The following is a 27,941-nucleotide window of genomic DNA, read 5'->3' as shown; positions in this document are numbered from 1 at the left end:
GGGGACCAAGCTCGCAACTGGGCATATGCCCTTGACTGGAATCAAACCTGGGACCCTTCAGTCTGCAGGCCAACACTCTATCCACTAAGCCAAATCGGCTAGGGCTTTATTTTCTATTTTATTAATTTCTGATATATAAATAAATTTTATTTCTGATTGCTGTGGTTAGGAAGTCCAGTACTATGTTGAATAAGAGTGGTGAAAGCAGACAGACATCTTTGTCTTGTTCCCAGTCTTAAGAGAAATACTTTCAGTTTTGACCCGTTGAGTATGCTGTTGGCAGTAGGTTTGTCATATATGGCCTTTATTATGTTGAGGTATGATCCCACTTGGCTGAGAGGTTCGTTTGTTTTTTTAAATTATAAATGGGTGTTGGATTTTATCAGCTGCCTTTTCTGCATCGATTGATAAGATCATGTGATACTTATTCTTCATTCTGTTTATGTGCTGTATCGCATTTATTCATTTGCGGATATTGTGCCAACCTTGCATCCCAGGAACAAATCCCACTTGATCGTGGTGTATGATCTTCTTAATGTGCTGCTGGATCTGATTTGCAAATATTTTGTTGAGGATTTTAGCATCTATTTTCATCAGGGATATTGGCCTATAATTTTCTTTTTTTGTAGTGTCTTTATCTTATTTTGGAATTAGGATAATGCTGACTTCGTACATGAACCTGGTAGTCTTCACTCCACTTGAATTTCCTAGAAGAGTTTGAGAAGGATAGGTGTTAGTTCTTTTTTTTTTTAATATATATATATATATATATATTTATATATATATATATATACATATATATATATATATATATATATATTTGATATTGAAAGATGAAACAGAGGGCCGGAGACATGGGATACCAGGACACAGGCTTTATTGGCGATCACCCTGCCGGCCGCCTTCCAGAGGAGGGGGAAAGGGAAGAGAGAGAGCGAGCTTGAGAGAGAGAGCTTGCTGGGGTGAGAGTGCCTTTTAAGGGGAGGAAAAGAGGGGACGGGGCTTAGGGCACTCAGCCCACGCTGATTGGTGGTTTCATGTAAGGCACATGATTAGGCACCTAGGGATTTAGGAATTGGGGGTTTAGGGTATATGGCAGGTGCTGATTGGTGGTTCAATGTACAGTCCATATAAGGTGTTCAGGAATGTCCGGCTGCAGGTGGAGTTTACATCATACTCTGTCCATCAGTTGGGGGAAGGGAGGATCTATCAGATATACATTGGTAATAGATATATACATTGATAGTAGAGAAACAGCAATGATTGGCTGCCTTCTGCATGCCTTCTACTGGGGATCAAGTCTGCAGGTGACCTCTTGGTTTCTGGGTTGATGCTCAACTGCTGAGCCACACCTGCCTTGTGTAGTTGTGGTTTGAATGTTTGGTAAAAGTCAACTGTGAAGCCATCTGGTCCAGGACATTTTGTTGTTGGAAGTTATTTTATGACTTTTAATTTAATTAGTTGTAATCTATCTATTCAGATTTTCTTATTTTTACTGATTCAGTTGTAGAAGATTGTATGTTTCTAAGAATTTATCCATTTTGTCCAGATTATCTAATTTATTGGCATATAGTTGTTCATACCAGTTTCTTATAATCATTTGTATTTCTCTGGGGTCAATTATTCTCTTTCATTTCTAATTTTATTTATTTGGGTAGTCTCTTTTCCTTTTTTAAAATCCTCACTCAAAAAGAAGGGAGGGAAGGGGAAGGAAGGAGAGAGAAAGAGAGAGATAGAGATAATGAGAGAAAATGTTGATCAGTTGCTTCTCATACATTCCCAGGCTAGGGTTTGAACCTACAACCTAGGTATGCTCCCTTACCAGGAATTGAACCAGCAACCTTTTGGTGTATGGGATGAGGTTCCAAACAACTGAGCCAACCAGCCAGGCCTCTTTTTTTCTTAATGAATCTGGATAAAGGTCTGTCAATCTTGTTTATCTTTTCAAAGAACCAGCTTTTCATTTCATTGATCTTTTGTATTGCTTTTTTTAGATTATTTTGTTTATATCTCCTCTGATCTTTTTTATTTCCTTTCTTCTACTCACTTTAGGTTTTGTTGTTTTCTAGTTTCTTAAGTGTGAAGTTAGATTGTTTATTTGAGCTTTTTCTTGTTTCTTGAGGTAGGCCTGTAATGCTATGACTTTCCCTCATAGGGCTGCTTTCACTGTGTCACATAGATTTTGGGTTGTTGTGCTCTCATTTTCATTTGTTTCAAGGTATGTTTTGATTTCTTCCTTGATCTCATTGTTATCCCATTTACTGTTTAGTAACATGTTATTTGGCCTTCATGTCTTTGTGTGTTTTCAGTTTTCTTCTTGTGATTGATTTTTAGTTTTTTATCATTATGGTTAGAAAAGATGCTTGATATGATTTCAATCTTCTTAACTTATTGAGAGTTTTTAGTGTACTAACCTATGGTCTCTCCTAGGAAATGTTCCATGTACATTTAAAAAGGATGTATATTTTGCTGCTTTGGGGTGAAATGCTCTGAAGGTATCCATTAAATCCATCTGGTAAAATTTGTCATTTATGGCTACCTGTTCCTTGTTGATTTTCTGACTGAATGATTAATCCATTGCTGCCAGTGGGGTATTAAAATCCCCTACTGTGAGTATATTACTTTCATTCTTTCCCTTTGTGTACATCAAGATTTGCTTTATATATTTAGGTGCTCCTTTGTTGGGGGCATAAATGTTTACAATGATTATATCACCTTGTTGGATTGCTCCCTTTATCATTATGTAGTGTCTTTCTTTGTCTCCTACTATAGACTTTGTTTTAAAGTCAATATTATATGATATAAGTATTGCTACCCCAGCTGTTTTTTCATTTCCATGAAATATATTTTCCATCCCTTTACTTCTATTCTGTGTGTATTTTGCATTCTGAGGTGTGCCTCTTGAAGACAGCGTATACATGGGTCTTGTTTTCTTTTTAAAAAAAGTTCTTTATTGTTGAAAGTATTACATATGTCCCCTCTTTTCCCCATTGTCGTCTCTCAGCCTGCCCTCGCCCCCCAGCCCAGGCCTTCACCCCCTATTGTCTGTGTCCGTTGGTTTTGCTTATATGCATACAAGTTCTTTGGTTGATTTCTTACCCCCGCCACCACACCTCCCTACCCATCATCCCCTGCTTTCCCTCTGAGGTTTGACGGTCTGTTTGATGCTTCTATGTCTCCGGATCTATTTTTGTTCATCAGTTTATGTTGTTCATTATATTTTACAAATGAGTGAGATCATGTGATACTTATCTTTCTCTGACTGGCTTATTTCACTTAGCATAATGCTCTCCAGGTCCATCCATGCTGCTGCAAATGGTAAGAGTTCTTTCCTTTATACAGCAGCATAGTATTCCATTGTGTAGATGTGCCTCCGTTTTATAATTCGCTCATCTGCTGATGGGCATTTAGGCTGTTTCCAAATCTTAGCTATTGTAAATTGTGCTGCTGTGAACATAGGGGTGCACACATTCTTTCTGATTGGTGTTTCTGATTTCTTGGGGTATATTTCTAACAAGTGGGATTATTGGGTCAAATGGGAGTTTCACTTTTAATTTTTTTGAGGAAACTCCATGCTATTTTCCACAGAGGCTGCACCAGTCTACATTGCCACCAGCAGTGTATGACTGGTTCCCTTTTCTCCACATCCTTGCCAGCACTTGTCATTTGGATCTTGTTTTCTTATCCATTCAGCTACCCTATGTCTATTGATTGGAGCATTTAAGCCATTTACATTTAAAGTGATTATTGGTAGGTAGGTATTTATTGCCATTTTATTCTTTTTAACTATTTTCCTGTGTTTCCCCCCACCCCCTTTTCTTCTTAACGAAGATTATTTAACATTTCCTATAATAGTGGTTTTGTGGTAAGCCCTTCGTTTCTCCTTCAGTTGTAAATGTTGGCTTAGCGGGGTAAAGTAGTCTTGGTTATATAGGTCCTTGCTTTTCATCACTTTCAATGTTTCATCCAAATCCCCTCTGAACTGAAATGTTTCTGTTAAAAAAAATCAGCTGACAGTCTAATGGAAGCTTCCTTTTAGGTAGCTAAGTATCTTTCTCTTGCTGCTTTTAAGATTCTTTGTCTTTAAACATTGCCTTTTTAATTATGATGTGTCTTGCTATGGGCCTCTTTGGATTCATCTTGTTAGGGACTCTCTTGGACTTGTGTTTTTCCTTTACCAGGTTAGTTGAAGTTTTCAAGCATTATTTCTTCAAATGGTTTCTCCATTCCTTACTGTCTTTCTTCTGCTAGGATACCAATGTGGTTACACTTCATGCTGTGCCAAAATTCCCTTAAACTAGCCTCAGTTAATTTTTTTTCACTTTTTGCTGCTCTTATTGGGTGTTTTCTGCTACCCTGCCTTCCAAATCACTAATTTTCCATCCTCTGCTTCATCTAACCTACTGTTTATTCCTTCTAGTGTATGTTTCATTTCAGATATTGTATTTTTCATTTCTGATTGTTTTTTTTTAATGGTTTGTATGTCCTTTTACCTGCTGTGTAGTTTTCAGTAAGCTGCTTGAGCATCCTTATAACCTTTTTAGTTTTTAAACTCTATATCTGATATATTGATTCCCTCTATTTCATTTAGCTAATTTTCTAGAAATTTCTCCTGATCTTTCATTTGGGGCATGTTTCTATGTCTCCCCATTTTGGCTGTCTCTTTATGTTTGTTTCTACATATTAGGTAGATTTGCTATGACTCCGAGTCTTGGTAGCGTGGCCTTGTCACAGTCTCCTTGATCACCTGAGCTGGGTGCTCCAGTAATGTCCCTTGTATGTGTTTTGTTAGCTCTCCTCTTGTAATTGAGTCTTGATTGCTATTGGGCACTTTGTTCATGGTGTTGACTCTCAAGATCGCTAATTGTGAAAATCAACCCAGATCAGTGTACAAGCTGCTGTGTAGGTGCTGATCACAGGGAATTCACCTCAACAGGGTCTTTTGCCTGCTGAGATCTCCCTTTTGATTTGCTGATTGTGAAACCAATTGGATTCTTCTTTTATGTTGTCTGAAGCTGACCCCTGGGTGTGTTTATTCTGGGGCCTCTTGGAAGGGGCTCTGGTGCAGACACTGTGACTGGCCTTGGGCAACCTGTTACAGCTACAAAGCCATCCTCAGTTTGTGGCTGCCTCTCCTGGGACAGGGTGTGTGCTGGAAGGACCAATCTATGCATCAAGTCTGGTTTTTTACCAGCTATGGGTCTAGGGGCAGGTCAGCAAAATTCCCATGGCACCCCGAGGTTTACCCCTGCCTGTCTCCATCTGCTGGCAGCTTGTTCAGCTCAGTCACTGAAAGGGCCTGCTTGGTACTCAAGTTGCATGAATAAGGTTTCAGTTAGTCACCAGGTAGGGGCGAGTGGTATTCATCAGCTTGGTACAGGTTCACACTCGTTGCCAGTGTGGGTTTGAGACCACTCAGCAAATGTCTGAGGGTATATTACATCTAGTTGCCACCTGCTGGGTGCTCACACCTTTGTGGTGGGTCAGAATCTCAGAGAGTTGTCAGGGTGAGGCCAGCAGAGTTTATCAGGCTCCAACATATCAAGATTTGGCTTGTGTGAAGGGAAAACTTTGCACCCGTCTGGCTTGCTAGGGAACATTGGTCCTTGTCCTTGAGCCACACAACTCAGTCTGTCCCAGATTTTGCCAGCAGTTTGATTTCAGCAGGGAAGGGTCACCTGGAGTGGAGAGGATAGGATTTGTGGATCTCCTATGATGGGGAGGTGCCAGTCATGCTTGGGGGAAGGTGGAGGGAGTAGCCCCTAACCCAGAGCCACACCATTCAGTTAGTCTCAGATTCTTCCCATACCTCAGTAGAGCAGAGCCACCAGGACTTGGGAGGGTAGGCCACTGGGAGCCGGAAAGGTGGGCTTAGTGGATCTCCTGTGTGGGAGTGGCAGCACTGGTCAAATTCATGGGAACGTGGGGGGAATGATCCTTGACCCAAAGCCACACAACTCAGTCACTGGTACCCTTGAGTCTGCCAGTACCACCATACCCTGGCCCAGGCAGCTGGCTTCTCAGCAGGGTGCAAGCTTTGCAGGGTTGGGCAACACGGAATCTAGAGGGTAAGGCTATTGCATTCCCCCACCTGATGCCCTGTGGAAAGGAGTGCTACACCCAAGCATGATGGTGTCCGTAGTGTAGGAAATGTTCTCAGCACAGGAATTCTAATGGCTGCCCCTTCTCCTTTCTCCCCGGCCAGAGCCACAGTTCCCAGTCGATCCTCAAGTGGCTCTAATCTGCTTTACCCTCCACCACAGCCCAGGGTACAATGAGATTCTTTTGCATTGGCCCTTTCAGAGAGCACCAGTGTCTCTAACAGATTCCTGTCTCTCCCTGGTGGACAGAATGCCCACTGCTTTTCACAGCCAGATGTTATTTGGGTGCTTCTTCCTGGGCTGAGGAGCCCAGTTTGGGCTTGAGACCCTGTGCTTCTCATTGGGGATCGTTGCAGCTAAGATATTCCTCTGGAATCTCAGCCACCACATGTGGGAGTGAGGCCAGACCTTTTCACATCTCCACCATTCCCACCATTCTCGATGTGGCTTCTTCTGTAACCCTTGCTTATAAGATTTCTATTCAGTTGTTCTTCAGTTGGTTATTCAGGTTGATTTCTCTGTATTTTAATTGTAATTCCAGTTTGGTCCTGGGAGGAAGTGAGTGTAACTTCCACCTACTCCACTGCCATCTTGGATTCCCTCTTAATGTGTTATTTTAAGACGAAGTTACAGGCCAAGTATTTTGAGGCCAAATTCAAAATTGCATGCCTTCCTGGTAAATTTTAGGTTTTGTCATTGTGTGGTGGTTCACTGTATCCCTAAAGTGCTTTTTAAAAAAAAATATTTATTGTTCAGATTAGTACAGATGTTCTCCTTTCCCCCACCCCCCATAGCTCCCTTCCACCTGGTTCCCACCCCATCCCATGCCCCCGCCCCCCCAAACTGTCCTCGTCCATAGATGTAAGATTTTAAAATACTTTTCTTGACATATTTTATATAAAATTAATACTTATACCTTAGCTTTCTTTTTCCCTCATATATCTTTTTCCACTCCTTTATTTTCAACCTCTCTAAAGTTTTAGGTATGTCTCCAAGTAGAATATAGATAAATTATTTTAAAAAGCAATCTGATTATCTTTATCTTATGATATGTGAATTTAAGCCATTTACATTTGTTATAATCACTTGTATATGTGAATTTATATTTTCCTTCATATTTTGTGTTTTGTTTATCAAGGTTCTTTGTGTGTTTTTTTCTGCCCTTTCCTACCTTCTATTGAATATTCTGAATTTTTATTCTAATTTTCCTCTTCTTTTGTTTAATCATTATATTTTTATACTTTTAGTAGAGAAGTTACCTATAAGTTGTTAATATGAATATTTGACTTACAAAAGTCTAAAGTTCTGTAGGTAAAAAAATATCTCTCTTATCCTCCCAAAATAATAGCATTTATAGAAAGCTTAAACTGCAAGCTCCTCTCTTCAAACTTAGATTATATTTTTATTCTTTATTTTAGGTCCTTGCTTTTAGTCAACTGATTATTAGTAGTAACCCATATTTTTTCATCTCATTTTAGGGTCTACTTTCCTTTTATAACATGCATTTTTAAGAAGTTCATTTTTAAGAAGACTGTTTGTGGTAAATACAGTCTTTTTCTGAAATGTCTTAATTCCCCACCCCCATTATTGAAAGAAGTTTCAAATTATTAGTATAAAGTTCTAGGTTACATTAATATAAAGTTTTAAGTTGGCAAATATTTCTATTGTATTTAAAGACATGTTTTCTGGTCTCTGTTTTGCTACAGAGAAATTCTTTGCTAGTCTAAATGTTTTAGGTTTGTAGAAAAATCTTCCATATTTTTTCTTTTTCTTTTTTCCCATATCTTCTCTTTGTCTTTGATACTTTTGAACTTTATGTATTATATATACATTTTACTAATTTGACTTACCTTGTTATAAATGCATTTTCCTTCCTGAGTCTGAAGATTCATGGTTCTCATCAACTCGATAAAAATTTTAGTCATTATCTTTTTTAATATTGCTCTGTTCTCCATTTCTCTATTATTTCTATCTTCTTTGGGTATTCCCTGTTAGTTATATGTTGAACATCTGATTCTATCTTTCACATTTCTTATAAACTCATTTATAGTTCTTATTTCTTTACATTTGGGGTGGCTTTCAAGCACAAGAATGCCTTTAAACTCCCTGTGTTTACTTTTGTCTCTAAGTGACAACAGATGTATAAGGCAATAAATTACAAAAAGCTCTACTTGGGTATTAAACACATTGAGAGTGAAAGTTCAGTAATTCTTTGAATGCAAAAACTTGTGGTGCTATCGGATTCCTTAATTGAAAAGACTCTTTGTGAGTGGATATGTGGCACAAGAATTTGTAGCACTAAACATTTTTACTTATTAATGAAATATTATGCACTTTCTAATTCTTATAATAATACTAGAGGCCCGGTGCACGAAATTCGTGCATGGGGAGGGTGTCCCTCAGCCCAGCTTGCACCCTCTCTAATATGGGACCCCTCGGGGGATGTCCAACTGCAGGATTAGGCCCGATTCCTGTGGAATTGGGCCTAATCCTGCAGTTGGACATCCTTCTCACAATCCGGGACTGCTGGCTCCTCACCGCTCACCTACCTGCCTGATTGCCCCCTAACTGCTTCCTTGCTGGCCTGATTGACCCCTAACTGCTCCTCTGCGGGCCTGATTGCCCCCAAATACCCTCCCCTGCTGGCCTGATCACCCCCAAGGCTTTTATTAGTATAGATATGACCCTGCACAGAAAATTTTACTAACCCTGCTTTACAATAAGGGCTTGACGATTGAATCATTAGGACCAGACACCAAGATTTCCTTTCTTTAAATAGTGGAGGGAATACTTATCTTGTATTTAAGTTGCCCGGAAATTAAAATGAGATAATGACTTAGAAAAGCATAAAAGCACCACATAAAGACAACTGTCTTTTTAATGAAGTGGCAAAATGAAAAACACTTTTTATTCTCCCCTTCCTTCCTTTACAGCTTTTATTTAATCTTTGAAATTCATAAAAATTTCACTCCAATTTTCATTTCTTTACATTCAACCTTATTTTGTATTGGTTTCAGGTTTTATATTAGTTACAGAATAGTGGTTAGACAATCATATACTTTACAAAGTGTTCCCCGATATTTCTAGTACCCACCTGGCATCATACCATCATTACAACACTATTGACTATATTCCCTATTTAAGTGACAATGGGTTTACAGGTTCCTTTCAATCTTTCTTTTGTGTTTTTTTGTCCTTCCTTTTCTTTCTCACTTCTTCCCTCATTTTCTTTATATAGTATCTCAATTGGCCATCAAAGCTCAGTGAAGGCACTGGGACACGCTTCATCCATTTTACAGACCAGGAAACTGAGGCCAATTCCAGTTGGCTGTGGAACTTGACTCAGGAAGCCCTCAGAACACACAGGAAGCCCTCAGAGCCATGCTCTTTGCGCTTCCTAAGGGGCAGCGGCCCAGCAAACAGAATAAACCTTCCAGTCAGGCGTCCCAGCCTCTTTCTCAAGCACCTCTTCATTGCGGATGCTCCACATTCTTTCCTCTCCCCCCATTCTTTACTGCCCCCCCTTCTCCGAAGCAGGTGGAAGGCTTCCCACTCACTGCCTAGGCATGCTCTGCTATGGGGCAGCGTGTAGCGAGCTTGCTTTTGGGTGAAGGCAGGAGCAGGAGTCACTGCCTCTGAAGTGTGAAGGCCACCTGAGCGAGGCCCATTAGCACTGGGAGCTTCTCTGAATCACGTCAGTCAGTCCAGTACCCTGCAGTGCAGCACCCCTTCACTGAGGTGGCTCCACCCCTCAACCCCCGCCTCAGGGGTGAGGGTCCTTGCCCCTCGGCCAGGAGTCCTTCCATGCCCCTTGATCCCTGGCTGGGCCCACCCACGTCTTGGGGGCACTGCAGAACCTCTGTCTCTCTGCAGATAAAGCAGATCCCTGCCCTAGGTCTCTGCAAAGCTATGAATCTGTGGCCAGAGGCCTGGTCTGGGAATCAGCAACCACATGCCTGCAATGTTCCCAGGGACCCTGGGAGCGGCTGGGCAAATCCTGCCATGCGCCCCCCGTGGCGATCGAGGCCTGGATCACCCACGGAGCACCCAGCTGGGCCCGGCCACGCCCCCCCGGGTGGCGATCGCTGCCTGGATCACCTGCGGAGAGCCCGGCTGGGCCCGGGCACGCCCCCCCGGGTGGCGATCGCTGCCTGGATCACCGCGGGAGCGCCATGCTGGGCCCGGCCACGCCCCCCGGGTGGCGATAGCTGCCTGGATCACCCGCGGAGCGCCCGGCAGTGCCCGGCCACGCCCCCCCGGGTGGCTATCCCCACTTGGATCACCCGCGGAGCGCCCTGCTGGGCCCGGCCACGCCCCCCCGGGTGGCAATCGCAGCCTGGATCACCCGCGGAGCGCCCTGCTGGGCCCGGCCACGCCCCCCCGGGTGGCAATCGCAGCCTGGATCACCCGCGGAGAGCCCGGCTGGGCCCGGCCACGCCCGCCCGGGTGGCGATAGCCGCCTGGATCACCCGCGGAGCGCCCGGCTGGGCCCGGCCACGCCCCCCGGGTGGCGATCGCCGCCTGGATCACCCGCGGAGCGCCAGGCTGTGCCCGGCCACGCCCCCCCGGGTGGCGATCGCCGCCTGGATCACCCGCTTAGCGCCAGGCTGTGCCCGGCCACGCCCCCCCGGGTGGCGATCGCCGCCTGGATCACCCGCGGAGCGCCCGGCTGGGCCTGGCCACGCCCCCCGGGTGGCGATCGCCGCCTGGATCACCCGTGGAGCGCCCGGCTGGGCCCGGCCATGCCCCCCCTGGTGGCAATCGCCGCCTGGATCACCCGCGGAGCGCCCGGCTGGGCCCGGCCACGCCCCCCCGTGGCGATCGCCGCCTGGATCACCCGCGGAGCGCCCGGCTGTGCCCGGCCACGCCCCCCGGGGTGGCGATTGCCGCCTGGATCACCCGCGGAGCGCCCGGCTGTGCCCGGCCACGCCCCCCGGGTGGCGATCGCTGCCTGGATCACCACGGGAGCGCCATGCTGTGCCCGGCCACGCCCCCCCGGGTGGCGATCGCCGCCTGGATCACCCGCCGGCTGTGCCCGGCCACGCCCCCCCGGTGGCGATCGCTGCCTGGATCACCGCGGGAGCGCCCTGCTGGGCCCGGCCATGCCCCCCCGGTGGCGATCATGCGGAGGACCCCCGGAACTAAGAGGATTGGGCGCTGCCATCTTGGTCTTCTCAACAGCCGGAAAGGCCACCTGGAGTCCCGCCCCCAGCCTCTCGCAGGCCCAATCATGGGCATAGCGGAGGTGCGGTCAATTTGCATGTTTCTCTATTATAAGGTAGGATACTTTGTTCATTAACTAAAAAAAACTTTCACTTGATACTAAATTTCTGTGAGTTGTTTTAGTTATTTGATTGCAAAACTGGATGAGAACTAGTTTTGAAGCCTAGACCCATTAAATTGGAGTTTGTGAAAATTTGATTTCATAATTTTCAGTCCTTTCTTTGTTGAATTCTGCCTTTTCTGTCTTGCTAGCATCCTGCAATCATACTTCCCTTAAATTAAAGGCCACATGGAATTGGAGCTTTAGGCAGGTGGGCTTTGACTGCAGTCTGGGGCGTAATAGCCAAGCCTGGGCTTCTTTAGTTCTCTCGGCGTTCTTATTTGCTTATTAGTAACAATTACAGTAACTGGATGAATGAAAAAAAAGTTTTTATAAGAGTTGCTTTTGAGAAAAAGAGACAGTATTAGTCTTTTTAGTTTCCCAATCCAGATCTAAATATATCACTTCATTTACAAAAATAATAAAAAATGCTGCAGGGGCTGGGAAGTTTTAGATTATGATGTTAAAAATATTACCCTCCTTCTGAAAGGAATGCTTGTGCTCGGAAAACGCAGGGAGGGGAAATATTGATAAAATAATGCAGCCAAGAATTTCAAATAGCACTTGTTCAGGGAAAAAGATATTAGGTGTTTAGGAGGCAAAAGGTATGGTAGTCACAAGAGCAGTTTATTCTGGAAGGCATTTTTTTGTCTCCTCCCATTTCTTAGAACACCTTTATATTCTCTGAACCAGATGGATTATCAGGACAGATAGAATGATAAACTCTCTTTGAAGGGTAAGATCCAAATTATCAGAAGGTTTGGTCACTTTTAGATGTGGGTCATATGGCACTGTTATCTATTAATCTCTGTTCATGAGTAGAGTATAACTGATCTGAAGAAAACTTACCCACCAGACTCCATAGGAGTACATAGTCAGTACAATGTCATTTTCCCAAAATATATTCTGTAGAAAGGTATTCTGGTAGATGTTAGTAGGTATGCTTTTAGAAAAGTTTGGGTATCGTGCTAATCGATATTGTGACTCTCCAAGCAACACATAACTCTTCTCTTTTTTTGGTACTACCTATTACCGTGCCTTAAAATAGTGTTTTTCAGAACACCAGTTTGTAAACACTGACTTACAAGAATGTGTATCACTCAAAGTATCCTCCAGAACTCATGTCTAAAAAAAAGATGAGGTTAAAAAGTATGTACCTTCATATGTCATATTCAGAGGCCAAGTAATCTGTATGTACTGAATGTATTGAAAGATAAGCTTAAATAGAAGTAGAAAAGAGAAAGGCCCCAGAAATACTCTAGCATAAAGTGTGTTTCATAGAGCTGTCATTCAGGCTGATTTATTTAGCGTCTTTTAAATATACATAAATATTCACTTGTTTCTGCTGATTACACTATTTAATTTATTTCAAGAAAAAATTTAGTACTGAAAAGTACAAAAAAATATTTCAATTGCTCACCAGTAGTCAGATTTAACGTTTGTTAATTGTTTATGACATTTGTTCAAGGTTTTTTTCTCTTCCCAGCTCCTTTCTTTATAGGATTGAAGTTTTCTTTGAGCATGTGGGAGGATTTTTTCTGACTTTCTGAAAAAAGTCTTATTGGCTTTTTGGTTACATGCTTTCCTGCTCACTCTTTTGCCTGTTTCTGTTTCTTCTCTATTCCAGTGCCTGGATGTTCTTTCTATTCCTGCACCTTAACGCTGAATTCCCCAAAGCTCAACCTTTGACCCTTAAATACTCTCTTGCAGACCTCATGTCTCATGTGTCTCAGATATATTCTTATTTCTTTGATTCATTTGAGCACTAATTCTCATTTTCCCAATGGCCTAAAATTTAGTTTCTCTTGAATACCTATTGACTCCTCAAAATTCAACATGTGCTAACTCCATTTTCTTCTTTCTCAAATGAGCATATCTTGGATCCTTGTTCCTGCCCATGTTCATACTGTTTTTCTCCAATACCCCAATTTGGAGTCTCATAAATGATTTTTGACCCCTTTCTCCTTCCCTTTTTGTATAACTCAATCATTGTACTACTAATTTAGTGTTTCATTGCCTTCTGTTTGGAATACAGTGCCCTCCTACTAGTTTCTTGATTTACCTTCACTTTTTATTCCAAAGTAAATGAGAAGAGACTGGGTTGTGTTGAGGGAAGATCACAGACTTTGATCTGAAGCCTGAACCACCTGGTTTCAAATCTTAACACAGAGCAACTCACTAGGCAACTTGGAGCAAGTTATTTAAATTCTCTGAACAATGTCAATTTTTGTGTCTGAAAAGTAGGTTTAATGTTTACATTACAGGATTGTTGTGAATATAAATAAAATAATTGTCTAAGTGTTTAGCACAGTGCCTTATCTATAATAATAAAAAGATAATATGCTAATTAGACCGGATAGACCTGACTTCTTCCAGAAGTCCTTCCGGACAAAGCAATGGTGGTGGGGGCTGAGGCAGAAGTGGTAAGGGGCAATCAGGCCGGCAGGGGAGAGCAGTTAGGGGTGATCAGGCAGGCAGGCAGAGAGTTTAGGGGTGATCAGGCTGGCAGGGGAGAGTGGTTAGGGGTGATCAGGCAGGCAGGGGAGCAGTTAGGGGCATCAGGCAGGCAGGCAGAGTGGTTAAAGGTGATCAGGCAGGCAGGCAGGTGAGCGGTTAGGAGCCGGCAGTCCTGGATTGCGAGAGGGATGTCCTGCGGGATCGGGCCTAAGCCAGCAGTCGGACATCCTCTGAGGGGTCCCGGATTGGAGAGGGTGCAGGCCCATTCACGAATTTCATGCACCGGGCCCCTCTAGTCTATATACATATAAGAGGCTAAGTGACTGACCGTTCATCTGTCCAACAGTCTGACCGACCGGCCAGTACATATGACGTGCACTGGCAATTTAAAAATTAACGTTGACTCTCTCATGTGCGATACATATTAAGCTCTTAGAATGGATATTATTGAAATCCCCCTTGAAATGACTTGTAGTGAATCTATTATTGAAGCTACCTTTGGAAATAATATATCTATAGATAACATTAAAAACATATCTAAATGTGTGATTATTTGTCCTAAAAATGAGCACAGTCATAAATTAAATGAAGAAATTTTGGATATAGTTGATGGAGATTTTCACACCTATTTGAGTGATGATTCCATCAATTCAATAGATGATACCGAAAAGGAAAAATTTTCCATCAGATTTCTTAATAGTATTACTCCTTCGGGAATGCCATGTCATAAATTAAAATTGAAAGTAGGTGCAATTATCTTGCTACTGAGAAATCTTAATAGTAAATGGGATCTTTGTAATGGTACTAGATTTATTATCAAAAGATTGTGACCCAACATAATCGAAGCTGAAGTATTAACAGGATCTGTGGAAGGAGAGGTTGTTCTGATTCCAAGAATTGATTTGTTCCCATCTGACACTGGCCTCCCATTTAAATTAGTCCAAAGACAGTTTCCCGTGATGCCAGCATGTGCGATTACTATTAATAAATCACAAGGACAAACTCTAGACAGAGTAGGAATATTCCTACCTGAACCCGTTTCGGACATGGTCAGTTATATATTGCTTTCTCTCGAGTTCAAAGAGCATGTGATGTTAAAGTTAAAGTTGTAAATACTTCATGACAAGGGAAATTAGTCAAGCACTTTGAAAGTGTTTTTACTCTTAATGTGGTATACAGGGAGATATTAGAATAAGTTTAATAAATTTATCAGTCATTGTTTTTACCAATGTTTTTATGTCATGCTTTTCTTGTTTTTATATCATGTCTATGTTGTTATTGTTTGTTAATCAATTTATATATTATTTTCATATATATTTTACTAATTTTCTTTCATCTCTGACACTACTATTATAGAGAAAGGGCAAATAGTGATATTAAAATATTTCTTCTAATTAATTTCCTTTCAATGTGCATGAATCCATGCACTGGGCCACTAGTATGTAATAACTACCCAAGAAATATTTGTTGAATTTGTTGAATCAAGTTTTGTGGCATGTCATATGAATTATAATATGGGCTAAGAAAAACAGTGGCAAAGGTCTGGTATTTGAGTAAAGTGGATTTGAAAAAAAATATTTTTATTGATTTCAGAGAGGAAGGGAGAGGGAGAGAGAGATAGACACATCAATGATGAGAGAGAATCATTGATTGGCTGCTTCTTGCACGCCCCCTACTGGGGATCAAGTCCACTACCTGGGCATGTGCCATTGACCAGAATTGAACTCAGGACCCTTCAGTACACAGGTCGATGCTCTATCCAAGCCAAACTGGCTAGGGCAGTAAGTGGATTTTATATTATTGTCAGTAAAGGGATATGCTATTGGTTTGTATAAGTATTAGAACAGTTACTAGTAAGTGGAACTGTGATATCAGTGGCTGTCAAATTACATGACAGAAGCATTATGAGGGTCATTTCTTTGGCAGGATAAGTAGAAAAAAGAGGATATATATATATATATATAAATATATATATATATATATTCAGTTGAAATGAAGATACTGTGTTTCTAGTTTTGAAACATTATAAATTTCCAAATGATTGTCATACTCAAATTATAGGTAGCATAACTGCTTTCAAAGTTAGATTTTAACATAGACTCCCAGATTTTATACATATACATAACCTCACTTGAGATTAATAATTTCATGTAAAATATGATTAAAATTATATTTATAGCTTTTATATTTATGAAAGTAAAGTTGACCAAAGCATGACCAGGCAACATAAAACGATGTTCTTGCTGTTGGTGATTGCCTCAGGCATATGACGGTGGTGGGAATGAAGGCGGAAGACTGGTGATGGAAGGGCAACCAGTAGTCATTAGGGGAAACAAGGGTGAAACATGTTGCCTGGCTGGGTTTTCTAGAATGGACCAAGCAAGAAAAGGAAATGGTTCTCTGTGGATATGGTTCACTGTTGTATGTGCATGAAGACAATTAACAGTCAAGTGTCACATACGAAACAGAAAAGTTACTCTGCCTTTAGTGAAAGGCGAATAGGTCATGCAAAAAGAACATAAAAACACAATTAGGTGTGAAAAAGGAAACTTACTTGGCTACAGTAATAATTGCTGTTGACTATAGGTCCTGTGCCATGCACAGACAATTAATGCTATTTAAACAAACAATAACAGTAAGTACTACATACTTGTTCCTTCCCCTCCCTGGCTGAGACTCAGATAGGGTGAGCTGCCCAGGGTGCCAACCAGGAAATCTGGCCTACTTTTTCTCTGTCCCTTCAGATGTATGCTGTGACATTTTCTTAATAGAATTGTGATCTTTTCATCATTACTTGTTTGTCTTTGGAAACCAAATAGTAAATGGAGGTGGTGATCCTTAGATATGCATGGTTTCCCGAGAACTGGTGGGATCCTGGAATTAGAGATGATGGATAAAAAAAGTCATCCATGTGGTTATATGTTGTAATTAGAGGTCCGGAGCACAAAAATTCGTGCACTCGGAGGGTGGGGGAAGGATCCCTCAGCCCAGCCTGCACCCTCTTGCAGTCCAGGAGCCCTTGGGGGATGTCCTACTGACAATTTAGGCCCGATCCCTGGCGGGCCTAAGCCGCAGTCTGGCCTCCCTCTGCAGGAGGTGACTGGCAGGCCAATTGGAGGATGGTGCCACCCCCAAATCGCTGTCCCCTCCCACCTACCTGTCATTCCACTGTTCAGTCAATTTTCATATTAGGCTTTTTTTTTTTTTTTAAAATATATTTTATTGATTTTTTTACAGAGAGGAAGAGAGAGGGATAGAGAGCTAGAAACATCGATGAGAGAGAAACATCGATCAGCTGCCTCTTGCACACCCACTACTGGGGATGTGCCCGCAACCAAGGTATATGCCCTTGACCGGAATCGAACCCGGGACCCTTGAGTCCGCAGGCCGACGCTCTATCCACTGAGCCAAACCGGTTTCGGCGCATGTTAGGCTTTTATTGTATAGGACTAGAGGCCTGGTGCATGGATTCATGCACTGGTGAGGTCCCTTGGCCTGGCCTATGGGGACTGGGCCGAAACTGGCAGTCCGACATCCCCTGAGGGGTCCTGAAGTGCGAGAGGGCTCTGTGCACGTCCTAACTACTGGCTGGTCAGTCAGTTGCTTAGACTTTTATATATATAGACTAGAGGCCTGGTGCACGAAATTCGTGCATGGGGGGGGAAGAGGGTCCCTCAGCCCAGCCTGCACCTTCTCCAATCCGGGACCCCTTGGCTCATAACCACTTGCCTGCCTACTGGCTTGATTGCCACCTAACTGCTCCCCTGCCAGCCTGATGGCCCCCAACTGCCCTCCCCAGTTGGCCTCATGGCCCCCAACTGCCCTTTCCTGCCACCCAGATGGCCCCTAACTGCCTTCCCCTGCCAGCCAGATGGCCCCCAACTGCCCTCCCCAGCCAGCCTCAGGGCCCCCAACTGCCCTCCCCAGCCAGCCTCAGGGCCCCCAATTGCCCTCCCCAGCCAGCCTCAGGGCCCCCAACTGCCCTCCCCAGCCAGCCTCAGGGCCCCCAACTGCCCTCCCCGGCCGGCCCCAGGGCCCCCAACTGCCCTCCCTGGCCAGCCTCAGGGCCCCCAACTGCCCTCCCAAGCTGGCCTCAGGGCCTCCAACTGCCCTTCCCGGCTGGCCTCATGGCCCCCAACTGCCCTCCCCAGCCGGCCTCAGGGCCCCTAATTGCCTCTGCCTCGGCCCCCACCACTGTGGCTTTGTCCAGAAGGAAGTCAGACGATAGGAAGATGTGTGGTCTCCTGGTCTAATTAGCATATTACCTTTTTATTAGTATAGAGGTTGGTTCTCCACATTGGAAATAGTTACAAGGTTTGTTTTGGACTAAAAGTGTATAGCCTGGCTCTCCTCAGTATGCCTTAGAATAATGATCTTTATTTTTAATTGATGTTTTCAATAAGTGAAATATGAAACCATATTCTAAAAGTGGCTGAAATTTCAGCAATTAGGAAATAAAAACCACTGAAACCTAGCTAAGCACACATATGCTCTTTGTGGTTACCTCCCTAATAGTTGGTTGGCAACATTAATGAATGGTTGGGCTTGGTTTAATCTTTATATATGGATTTAGTGTTGGGCCAAATACTTTTGTATTCATAATCTCATGTGTCACGTTAGGAAGGTATTATTACCTATGTTTTATGGACGACAAAGCCAGAGAGGTTAAACTTAGTCATACAGATGATTTGTGGCAAAGATGAGATTTGAAACCAGGTCTTCTAATTCCACAGTTGGCGACCTTTCTACCAAGGGAATTAAAGTGAATTTGTTATAGAAATCACCCTATAAATTATTTTCTGTTGAGTGAGTTCCATGTTTCATTATTAAGTGAATACACATACATACAAAAAAAGGACATACAGGTTCGCTGTCTGGTGTGGTCAGTTGGTTGGGCATTGTCCCATGCACCAAGACGTCAGTGGTTTGATTCCCAGTCAGGGCACATGCCCAAGTTGTGGATTCGGTCCCTTGTTAGGGTGCATGCAAGAGGCAACCAATTGATGTTTCTCTCTCCCTCTCTCCTATTCTCTCTCTAAAAATCAATAAAAATATTTTAAAAAAGAATGTCCAGGGGTGGACAAAAGTAAGGTTATAGTTGTGAGTTTATTTTTGTATAATAATTTATTATTAGTTATTGTATTTATCATTATTATTAACCTACTTTTGTTCACTCCTATAGTCCAGTAGAATAAAAAATACATATGATGCCCTGATAATAAAGTCACATGTAAAAATATAGCATGCCTTCATCATTACATACTTTAAAGGAAATAATTTCCTAGTAAATTGTCAAACACTAAGTTTGAAACATTAATAACAAGTGCCATATTAATAAGTGCCATAGTCAAAATACACTAAAATAAGATTCTGCCAAAGTAAAACTATAAATAAATGACTTGGTTTGTGAATTTCTTAATTTAAGAATTAGGTTAAGTGATACTTGAAACCAAGAGAAATTTAGGCTATCAAAATTGTTCTACTATGTTGCACTGCCTTGTTCCATCTTGGAATTAGGAAATAGACAGATCTAATGGAGAGTCAGTCAACTGAGAAAGATGGGAGACAAGCATTAACAGTAACCACGGTAAAAGCCCACTGCCTGCCTTCCTCTCCTCATTGCTCCCTGTGCCATCCTCTATGCAGATGGGTAGGGAGACTGATGGGATGCTGGATGAGCTTAGCTCTTTGATAGCAGAAGTTTCAGGCCACCATGACTGGATCTGTAATTTCTACTACTGAGTGAGTGGCCCTTTTCCCCCACTAACTTACTCTTTTGTAATGAGTGAGTTAATTTTTTATTTTGTTTTCAGATGTGGCTCACAGGCTAGATTTTAAGGTAAATGTTACTTTATCAGACACTAAATGGACTTATTTTTACAAATTCTTTCCTCAAAGGGCTATTTATAGGGTTCAGGCCCCCAGGAGACGAGTGGGAGGGGAGGGGAGTGGATTTCAGCCTGAGGCACTTATTTGCTTGAGAAAAATGCCAGATGAGTGGTTTCAAAAAGCTCAGGCTGCTGATGTGGGCAGAGGATTAAAGAGAGCAATTTCTCCTCTCCTTTATAAAGACCTGCTGGAGAGCTAATGGGATTTTGTGTGCATGTGTATTTCCTTTTCCTATTGGGGAAATTAAAAGTAATACTGGAACATCCTGTGATAAAATATGTGAGGTAGGGGCTGAGGGAACAGATAGATGCAGTAGAAGAAATGTGCCCCAGGTCTGTGGCACGTATTATGACCGAAAACTTGGCATGTTATTGGTCTCCTGGTGATTAAATACAGAAATGTGTGGGGTATAAATAAATACCTATCTCTTCAGCAGCTTTTAGCATAAATAGCACTCTTTCCTATCAAATAAACTAAATGCTTTCACAAGCTTAAATTTTATTTTATTTTCAATTAGTACCCACCCTGGAAGAATTCCAAGCTATTTCAAATACTCATGCTTCTGAATAAACAGAGCCTTCATTGCATTACTTAAATAGTAAGATAAATGCCTCTCCAATTCAAAATCTGTTAATTTGATTAGATGCCTGCATTAAGATAGTAAGACTGGGAATAGTTTAAATCTGAGTTTCCAAGATAAGAAACAAAGATAAGATCTCAACTGTAATCATTGATTCTGTGGAAAATAGGAATGTAGACATTTTTGAACATACTTATCTTTGTTCCCAATATTGTCTCTTGACAAGCTTAGTATAGCTCAAATAATAAAATTATCTTATTAACATTTTAATTTACCAATCCTCATTTTATGAAATTACATATTATTGAGTATTTTGTAACCACAAATTACATCCCAAATTATTTACTTGCCACCTTTTGATAAATTGAGTTCTCTTTTCAGGAGGTAGTGTCTTTGAAGAAAGTTCTCCCAGCAGGCACCAGGAAGCAGGGCCTCTCCTCCTACATCCGTAGAGCCCCACTGGCTCCTGTGGGTGAGAGGACAGACAGACAGGCTAGCAGTCCTAGATTCTCCTGCCACTATCCCCAGAGATCAGGAGAGAGGGCCAGGGTGAGTCCATCACCCTTATTCTCACCTGTCATCCTAACCAGGAGGGAGCAAAGAGCCAGCTGGTCCTTCTAGTGCCAGGAACACCCACCCCCACCCCCATAGGGCTCTCAATCTCCTCTCCTCTGCTGGACCCTCATAGAGAAAGTTCTCTCCTTCTTATGTTCCTCTCTGGAAATAGCTTTCTTTTTGGGTCTGGGCAGTAGAAAGAAGATGTGGCTGTATCTTTTCTTTTCTTTTTTTTTTTATATTTTATTGATTTTTTTTACAGAGAGGAAGGGAGAGGGATAGATAGCTGGAAACATCGATGAGAGAGAAACATCGATCAGCTGCCTCCTGCACACCCCCTACAGGGGATGTGCCCACAACCAAGGTACATGCCCCCGACCGGAATCGAACCTGGGACCCTTCAGTCCGCAGGCTGACGCTCTAGCCACTGAGCCAAACCGGTCAGGGCGGCTGTATCTTTTCTTGCCAAAACCTCATTACCTGGGCATTGGGGACCAGGAGCAGGAGAGATGTCAGGGTGTTACAACAGAGTATCCATATTAGGAAGGTTCTTTCAAGAGAACAACACCTGTTTTTTTATGAGCCCAGTAGCTAGAGACACCCTTTGGCTAACCAGATCCCTGCGCTCTCATATGGTATGGGGGAATGAGAGAATAAAACCTTTACACATACAGAAAAGTACCCAGATCACAAATGTGCATCTTAATGAATTTTCACAAAAGAAGCATCCATATAACCAGTATGCAGATGAAGTTTATCCTACCTAATAAAAGAGTAATACGCAAATTGACCGCACCTTTGCTATGCCCAAGCCACACCCACCAGCCAATCAGAGCGAGTATGCAAATTAACCCAACCAAGATGGCGGTTAATTTGCATACATAGGCGCCCTGAGCGGACCCCCTGTGATGGATCGTAGGGAGCTGGGGTCCGCTCCAGCACCAGGCTGAAAGCTTCCGCCAGAGGCTTTCGGCCTGGTGCATGAGCAGACCCCCTGCGATCAATCGCAGGGAGCTGGGGGTTGCTTCGGCCTGGTTCACTAGCGGACCCCCTGCAATCGATCACAGGGAGCAGGGTGTCTGCTCCAGCACCAGGCCAAAAGCCTCCACTGGAGGCTTTCGGCCTGGTGCACGAGCGGACCCCCTCCGATTGATCGCAGGGAGTTGGGTGTCCGCTTCGGCCTGGTGCCAGAGCAGACCCCTGCGATCGATCGCAGGGAGCTGAGGGTTGCTTCAGCCTTGTGCAGGAGTGGACCCCCTGCGATCAATCGCAGAGAGCTGGGTGTCTGCTCCAGCACCAGGCCAAAAGCCTCCGCCAGAGCAGACCCCCTGCAATCAATCGCAGGGAGCTGGGGGTTGCTTTGGCCTGGTGCACGAGCGGACCCCCTGCGATCGATTGCCTGGGCAGGGAACTGGGGGTCTGCTTTCGGCCTGGGCAGGAGCGGACCCCCTGCGATTGATTGCAGGGAGCTGGGGGTCTGCTCCTGCCCAAGAGACTTTCGGTCTGGGCAGGCCTGGGCAGGGGCTGAGCCGGTGATCAGAGGAAGCTGGAGGGGCCTGCCCAGGCCTAAAGCTTTGGCCAGAGGCTTTAGGCCTGGGCAGGGCCCAGCCCTCCATTGGTGTGAACTTTAGAGGAAACACCTTTTCTGACTGCACATTGCCTAAGCTTCCTGTATGCCACTGGTAATATTCTTAGTAACTTGGGTAATAAGAAACCAAAAAGGTGATCTAGGGTTTTTCCACCACACTTCTGGAGATAAAAATGAAGGTCCGCTGCTGGAGGGCTAAGAAATGTCATATCCTGCCCTAGCCGGTTTGACTCAATGGATAATGCCTCAGCCTGCAGACAGCAGGGTCTGGGTTCATTCTGATCAAGGGCATGTACCTAGGTTGCAGGCTCCTCCCTGGCCGGGGCCCAGATCAGGGCTCATGCAGGAGGCAACCAATCAAAGTATTCCTCTCACTTTGATGTTTCTCTCTGTCTTTCCCTTTCTCTTCCACATTCTCTAAAAGTCAATGGAAACATATCCTCAGGTGAGGATAAAAAATAAAGAAATGCATATCCTATGAAAGACACATCTTGAAAATGCCTAAAGAAAGTTGTCATTTTTTTCTTGGTGAAGGGACTGGAGTCCATGTTGATGAAAACACCTTGGTGGCTGCGGTTACTGGCAGTGGCTGCAGCAGTGGGGTGATAGGGCTGGTGTCTTCCCCTGACCAGCCCGGTTGCCTCCCACAAAGGGAGGCCAGACTGCGGCTTAGGTACGCTCCCCGTGGGGAGCAGACCTAAGCTGTCAGTAGGACATCCCCTGAGGGCTCCCAGTATGTGAGAGGGGGCAGGTTGGGCTGAGGGACCCCCGACCTAGTCTTTTTATAATGATACTAGAGGCCTGGGGCACGAAATTTGTGCAAGAGTAGGGCCCCTAGGCCTGGCCGGCGATCAGGGCCAATCTGTGGGGCAACCGGCGGGGTGATCGAGGGGATCCCCGCTGGCACCCACCTTGGCTGGCCTGGCGCTGCCTGCCCACTGGCCCTGTCCCCCCTCTTCATCCCCCACCCCCCATCGCCACCGCCAGTCACCTTCCTCTGCAGGGCGACCGGCAGGGCGATTGGGGGGCGGGGGGCCTGCTTGCATCCACCTTGGGCTGGGGGGAGTTCCTGCATTGAGCATCTGCCCCCTGGTGGTCAGTGCATGTCATAGCAACCGGTCGTTCTGCCGTTCAGTCGATTTGCATATTAGGCTTTTATTATATAGGATTTATTTCCTAATTATAAAAGCACTTTGTAGTCATTTTGGAAAATTTAGCAAAATGTAGTAAAGAAAATAAAATCCACTCATTGTACCTACTCCCCCCAAAATGACCACTGGTAACAATCTGTGTGTTTGCAGTCCATCTGTCTGTCTCATGCCCTTGCACACACAGATGTTATGTGCACCCATAGATACATGCATACAGTACCACAGCCTCTGAAGCTTTACACACAGAAGTTCTAAGTAGGTGCAATACCATGACATACAACAGAGTTTTATGTTTACTGTCTGGTTGTTGATTTCAACAACAGAATGGCCAGAAAAATAAAGGGAAGCTCAAAACCATCTGTCTTCTTACTTGATACCAGGAAAGGGGCTGCTTGTGAGGGAGGAGATAAAATAAGTCACTGCCATATACTTGTGGATGATTCTTAGATTTATTTCTTCAACATTTTCCCGCCTCACAGAAAACTCAGCAATAATGATTTTTTTTTTTAAAGTAGCTCTCTTGCACATACCTAAGCAAACAACCACAGTGAGTCAAAACGTTGGAAATTGGGTGGTGGTGTTGTGAGTTACAGGAAAATGATCTCTCCATTACTACTAAAATAGGTGAGACAATGCCTTTGGGCCTCTCAGGATTTCCTGTTCACATTGTCAGGAAGATGACAGTTGGCACCAGCTTCCTGTTGCTATTGGTGATGCAGGGCATGTTGCCCACCTGTGCCCTGGCTGGCCATGGGCTCAGCTTCTGCAGGGGTTCCTTGTGCTTCCCTCAGAACAGCCTATGCCTCTCTTTTTGCAAAATGTATTTTCTTGTCTTATACATATGAGATTTGAGTTATTACATATACAGAAACTTTATTGGATTTTCATATTTGTTAGGTGTCTTTTCAGCTTACTCTTTTTCTCCTTGCTTGTGAAAAAGGTTCACAAATGGTATGGAGTGGCCTGTATGTTCACATGTGCCCTTGTATTGTCTTTGCAGTCGAAATCAGCTGTCCACCCTGCCTGCCTGCCTGTGTGGTCTGCCTCTCAAAGTGTTAATTGCAAGTAACAACAAACTTGGATCGCTGCCAGAAGAGATTGGTCAGCTCAAACAGTTAACGGAGTTGGTATGTACTGATTTTTAAGGTGCTTGCTTACAAATCATAGTCTGTTGAAGTTGTCAGAAAAACTTTTTGCTATGGTTGGACAGAGAGGAACTGAGCCTATCCTATCTAATAAAAGAGTAATATGCAAATTGACTGTCACTCCAAGACATAAGATGGCTGCCCCATGTGGTCAAAGATAGCTGCTCCCATGTGGACACAAGATGGCTGCCACAAGATGGCCTGCAGGGGAGGGCAGTTGTGGGCAGTTAGGGGTGACCAGGCTGGCAGAGGAGGGCAGCTGGGGGAGACCAGGCCAGCAGGGGAGGGCAGTTGCGGGGAGGCCAGGCCTGCAGGGGAGAGCAGTTGTGGGGGGACCAGGCCAGCAGGGGAGGGCAGTTGGGGGGGACCAAGCCTGCAGGGGAGGGAGTTGGTGGGGACCAGACCTGCAGGGGAGGGCAGTTGGGGGTGATCAGGCCAGCAGGGAGGGCAGTTAGGGGTGACCGGGTCGGCAGAGGAGGGAAGCTGGGGGAGACCAGGTCTGCAGAGGAGGGCAGTTGGGGGAGACCAGGCCTGTAGGGGAGGGCAGTTAGGGGCAATTGGGCAGGCAGGGGAGCAGTTAGGCGTCGGTCAGGCTGGCAGGGGAGTGGTTAGGGGTGATCAGGCTGGCAGGCAGAAGTGGTTAGGGGCAATCAGGCAGAGGCAGGTGAGTGGTTGCGAGCCAGCAGTCCTGGATTGTGAGAGGGATGTCCGACCGCCCGTTTAGGCCTGATCCCAGGGCGGTCGGACATCCCCCAAGGGGTCCCAGATTGGAGAGGGTGCAGGCTGGGGTGAGGGACAATCCCCTTCTCCCCATGCACGAATTTCATGCACCAGGCCTCTAGTCTTATATAATAAAAGCCTAATATGCAAATTGTCCCCTTGGGTAGTCGTTCGACCAGGAGTTCAACCTCTCGCTATGACGTGCACTGATTACCAGGGGGCTAGTGGGTGGCGCAGAACATGGCAGGCGTCTGTAATGTGCTACAACCTCTTGCTGGCTACCTAGGGCCGGGGATGACGGGCCGGAGGTGCGGTGAGAATGCGGGGTGTCCCTAAAGCTCTCTCTCTCATGCCCCCTGCTACCCTTCCCTGGGACGCCAGGGCTCACACGCCAGGGAAGCCTCAGTGCTCAAAGCCCCAGTGCTCAGGTTCTGGGCACCTGCAAGGAGCCTGCCTGCACCCACGTGGCATCTTCCAGGTGAGCTGGGCCATAGCCGCCATGGGTAGGCTGGTCAGGAGAGAGCACAGCTACCTGCCCTGCTTCTGTGCTGCACTGCTGGGCGGCCCAGAGGCCCACGCTGCACCCCAGCTCGTGGCGTCCGGCCGCGCTTACCGCATCTCCGAGTGGGGACTCGGGCGCCGCCATGACTCAGGCGGGGGGGGGGGGGGGGGTTCGGGGGGAGGCGGGGGCCCAGGTGCTCCTCAAGGCCCAGAGGTCAGCTGGGACCTGCCCTTCTACGCCAGACGCTTGCACTTGGATCACTGGCCAGACCTAGGGACCACACTCGTGTCTCTAGTGTTACTGATAAAGACTTTAAGGAGGGAGAGGGGTAACCTTGGCTTTGTTGTAACAGACATAGTTCCTGAAAGTTACAGATTTTCTGTAGTTCACACTTCCTTAAGTTTATATGACTTACAGCTCCTGAAGTTTACAGCTTATCATATGGTAGTTACTAGTAGATCATTTTTTTCACAATGAAAATAAGTTTGTGATAAATTATGGGTAAACAAAAAATAATCTACAAATAGGTTAGTAGGCCCCACTTTCTGAATGTATATAGATAAGTCACAAGACAGAAATAATGGCGTGCCGTGATTCTGTGAGGATTTGAGTAGCCTTGCCCTAGAGCAGTGGTCGCCAACCTTTCGGACCTCACGGATCAGCAGTGGTCCATGGACCACTGGTTGGCGACCGCTGCCCTAAATTAATGTAACTTTAAAATGTGACCCTATCCCCAGGGATAAAAAAGAAGAATGAGTTACAGACGGGCAGAGATGGGTTTGTAAGTGTGTGCCTGAGGGTGAGGTGCACTACTGTATCTCAGCTCTTTCTCTACCTATTTAATTACATACCTTGTTTCTTAGAGTGGGAAAGAATAATTCCTTTCTAGACTTCCATTGAGCTAAAATGGGTGAAGGTAGAGGCAAGAATGAGCAATCAGGTTAAAACAACAGTCACAATTTAGCCCCCGAGCAAGCATTATCTCACACTGACCTTGTGTCAAACACAGAGCAAATACTGTGATTCCAACCATGGAAAGGACACAGTACTTTCCTGTAAGTAGATGCCATTCTAGAACATTGATGACCAATAACTTTTCTTTTGTGTGCCAACTCCAGTTAATTTCTTTGGGGCCACCTGGAATCCTGTTGTGATGGCTTGTGAGGCCCAGATAGAGTGCTGTGATCACTTAGTCATGTCTGCTTCGAAAATTGGCTGGGAAAGTGACAGCACCCGTGTCACATGTGTATCCACTTTGACTTTAGTATAGAAATGAGTAACTGCTGTATCAAGGCACTAGGGCTACTTAAAACAGGACTTATGTGATAGCAGTATCTGAAACCCATTCCAGCTCACTCAGACCAAGAGTTGGGATTGGTTATAGAGATCCAGAGGTCTTCCCATCACTCAGTATCAGGACATTTGATCGGGGATCACGAAATGACTAGAACAAGACACTGGAAAGTTGTTAAGAACGGTGGCCATGGTTTACTTTTATGACTTTCTCTACTTCTGCGTACAATGGAGAAGTTGCCTAGCCCCCAGATTCCAAGTGTAAATGTCCTCCCAGCTAAAGCACTTAGCAGGGACCTACTAGCAGGTCTCAGCCCTGGTTTCCAAGTGAGAGAGGCAAGATCTGAGTCTCCTGTCCTCTCCTGACTCAGTCAGCAATACCCAAGGCACATGGCCACATTGCCCTAACCTGGCTGCTCAGCTGCCACCAATGGGGGCAGTTCTGAAAGAAGATGGTTATTACTCTGGGTCCTCTCACCCTGAAGTCTATTACAAGAAGTGTGCTTACAGGGTAGGGAACGATTGATTAGTCTTGGGGCTGGGAAAGGTTTTAAGGGAAGAGACCTTTGAGAGGTGCCTTACATTACTCCATGTATCAAACACAGAGTAAAATATTGTGATTCCAACCATGGAAAGG

The 27,941-nt window shown here is 44.7% G+C and overlaps 1 protein-coding gene and 1 long non-coding RNA gene across 3 annotated transcripts in view; one reads left to right on the top strand and one right to left on the bottom strand.

Moving 5' to 3' along the window:
• Positions 1-27,941, top strand: part of LRCH1 (leucine rich repeats and calponin homology domain containing 1) — a 225,996-nt gene that overhangs the window by 112,129 nt on the left and 85,926 nt on the right. For both annotated transcript variants that reach the window (XM_054719758.1, XM_054719757.1), the window contains exon 3: positions 24,645-24,771. In XM_054719758.1, the coding sequence (XP_054575733.1) occupies positions 24,645-24,771 (127 nt within the window). The remainder of the gene's footprint in view (positions 1-24,644; positions 24,772-27,941) is intronic.
• LOC114235330 (uncharacterized) lies at positions 135-27,343 on the bottom strand. The gene is made up of 3 exons (XR_008556715.1): positions 27,005-27,343; positions 20,704-20,816; positions 135-707 (listed from the first exon to the last, which is right to left on the bottom strand). It is a non-coding gene; the product is annotated as an uncharacterized LOC114235330 (long non-coding RNA).

The sequence above is a fragment of the Eptesicus fuscus genome, chromosome 8, assembly GCF_027574615.1.
Source record: "Eptesicus fuscus isolate TK198812 chromosome 8, DD_ASM_mEF_20220401, whole genome shotgun sequence".
In the NCBI taxonomy this organism is placed as follows: domain Eukaryota; kingdom Metazoa; phylum Chordata; class Mammalia; order Chiroptera; family Vespertilionidae; genus Eptesicus; species Eptesicus fuscus.
This window is presented reverse-complemented; position numbering and strand designations above follow the sequence as displayed.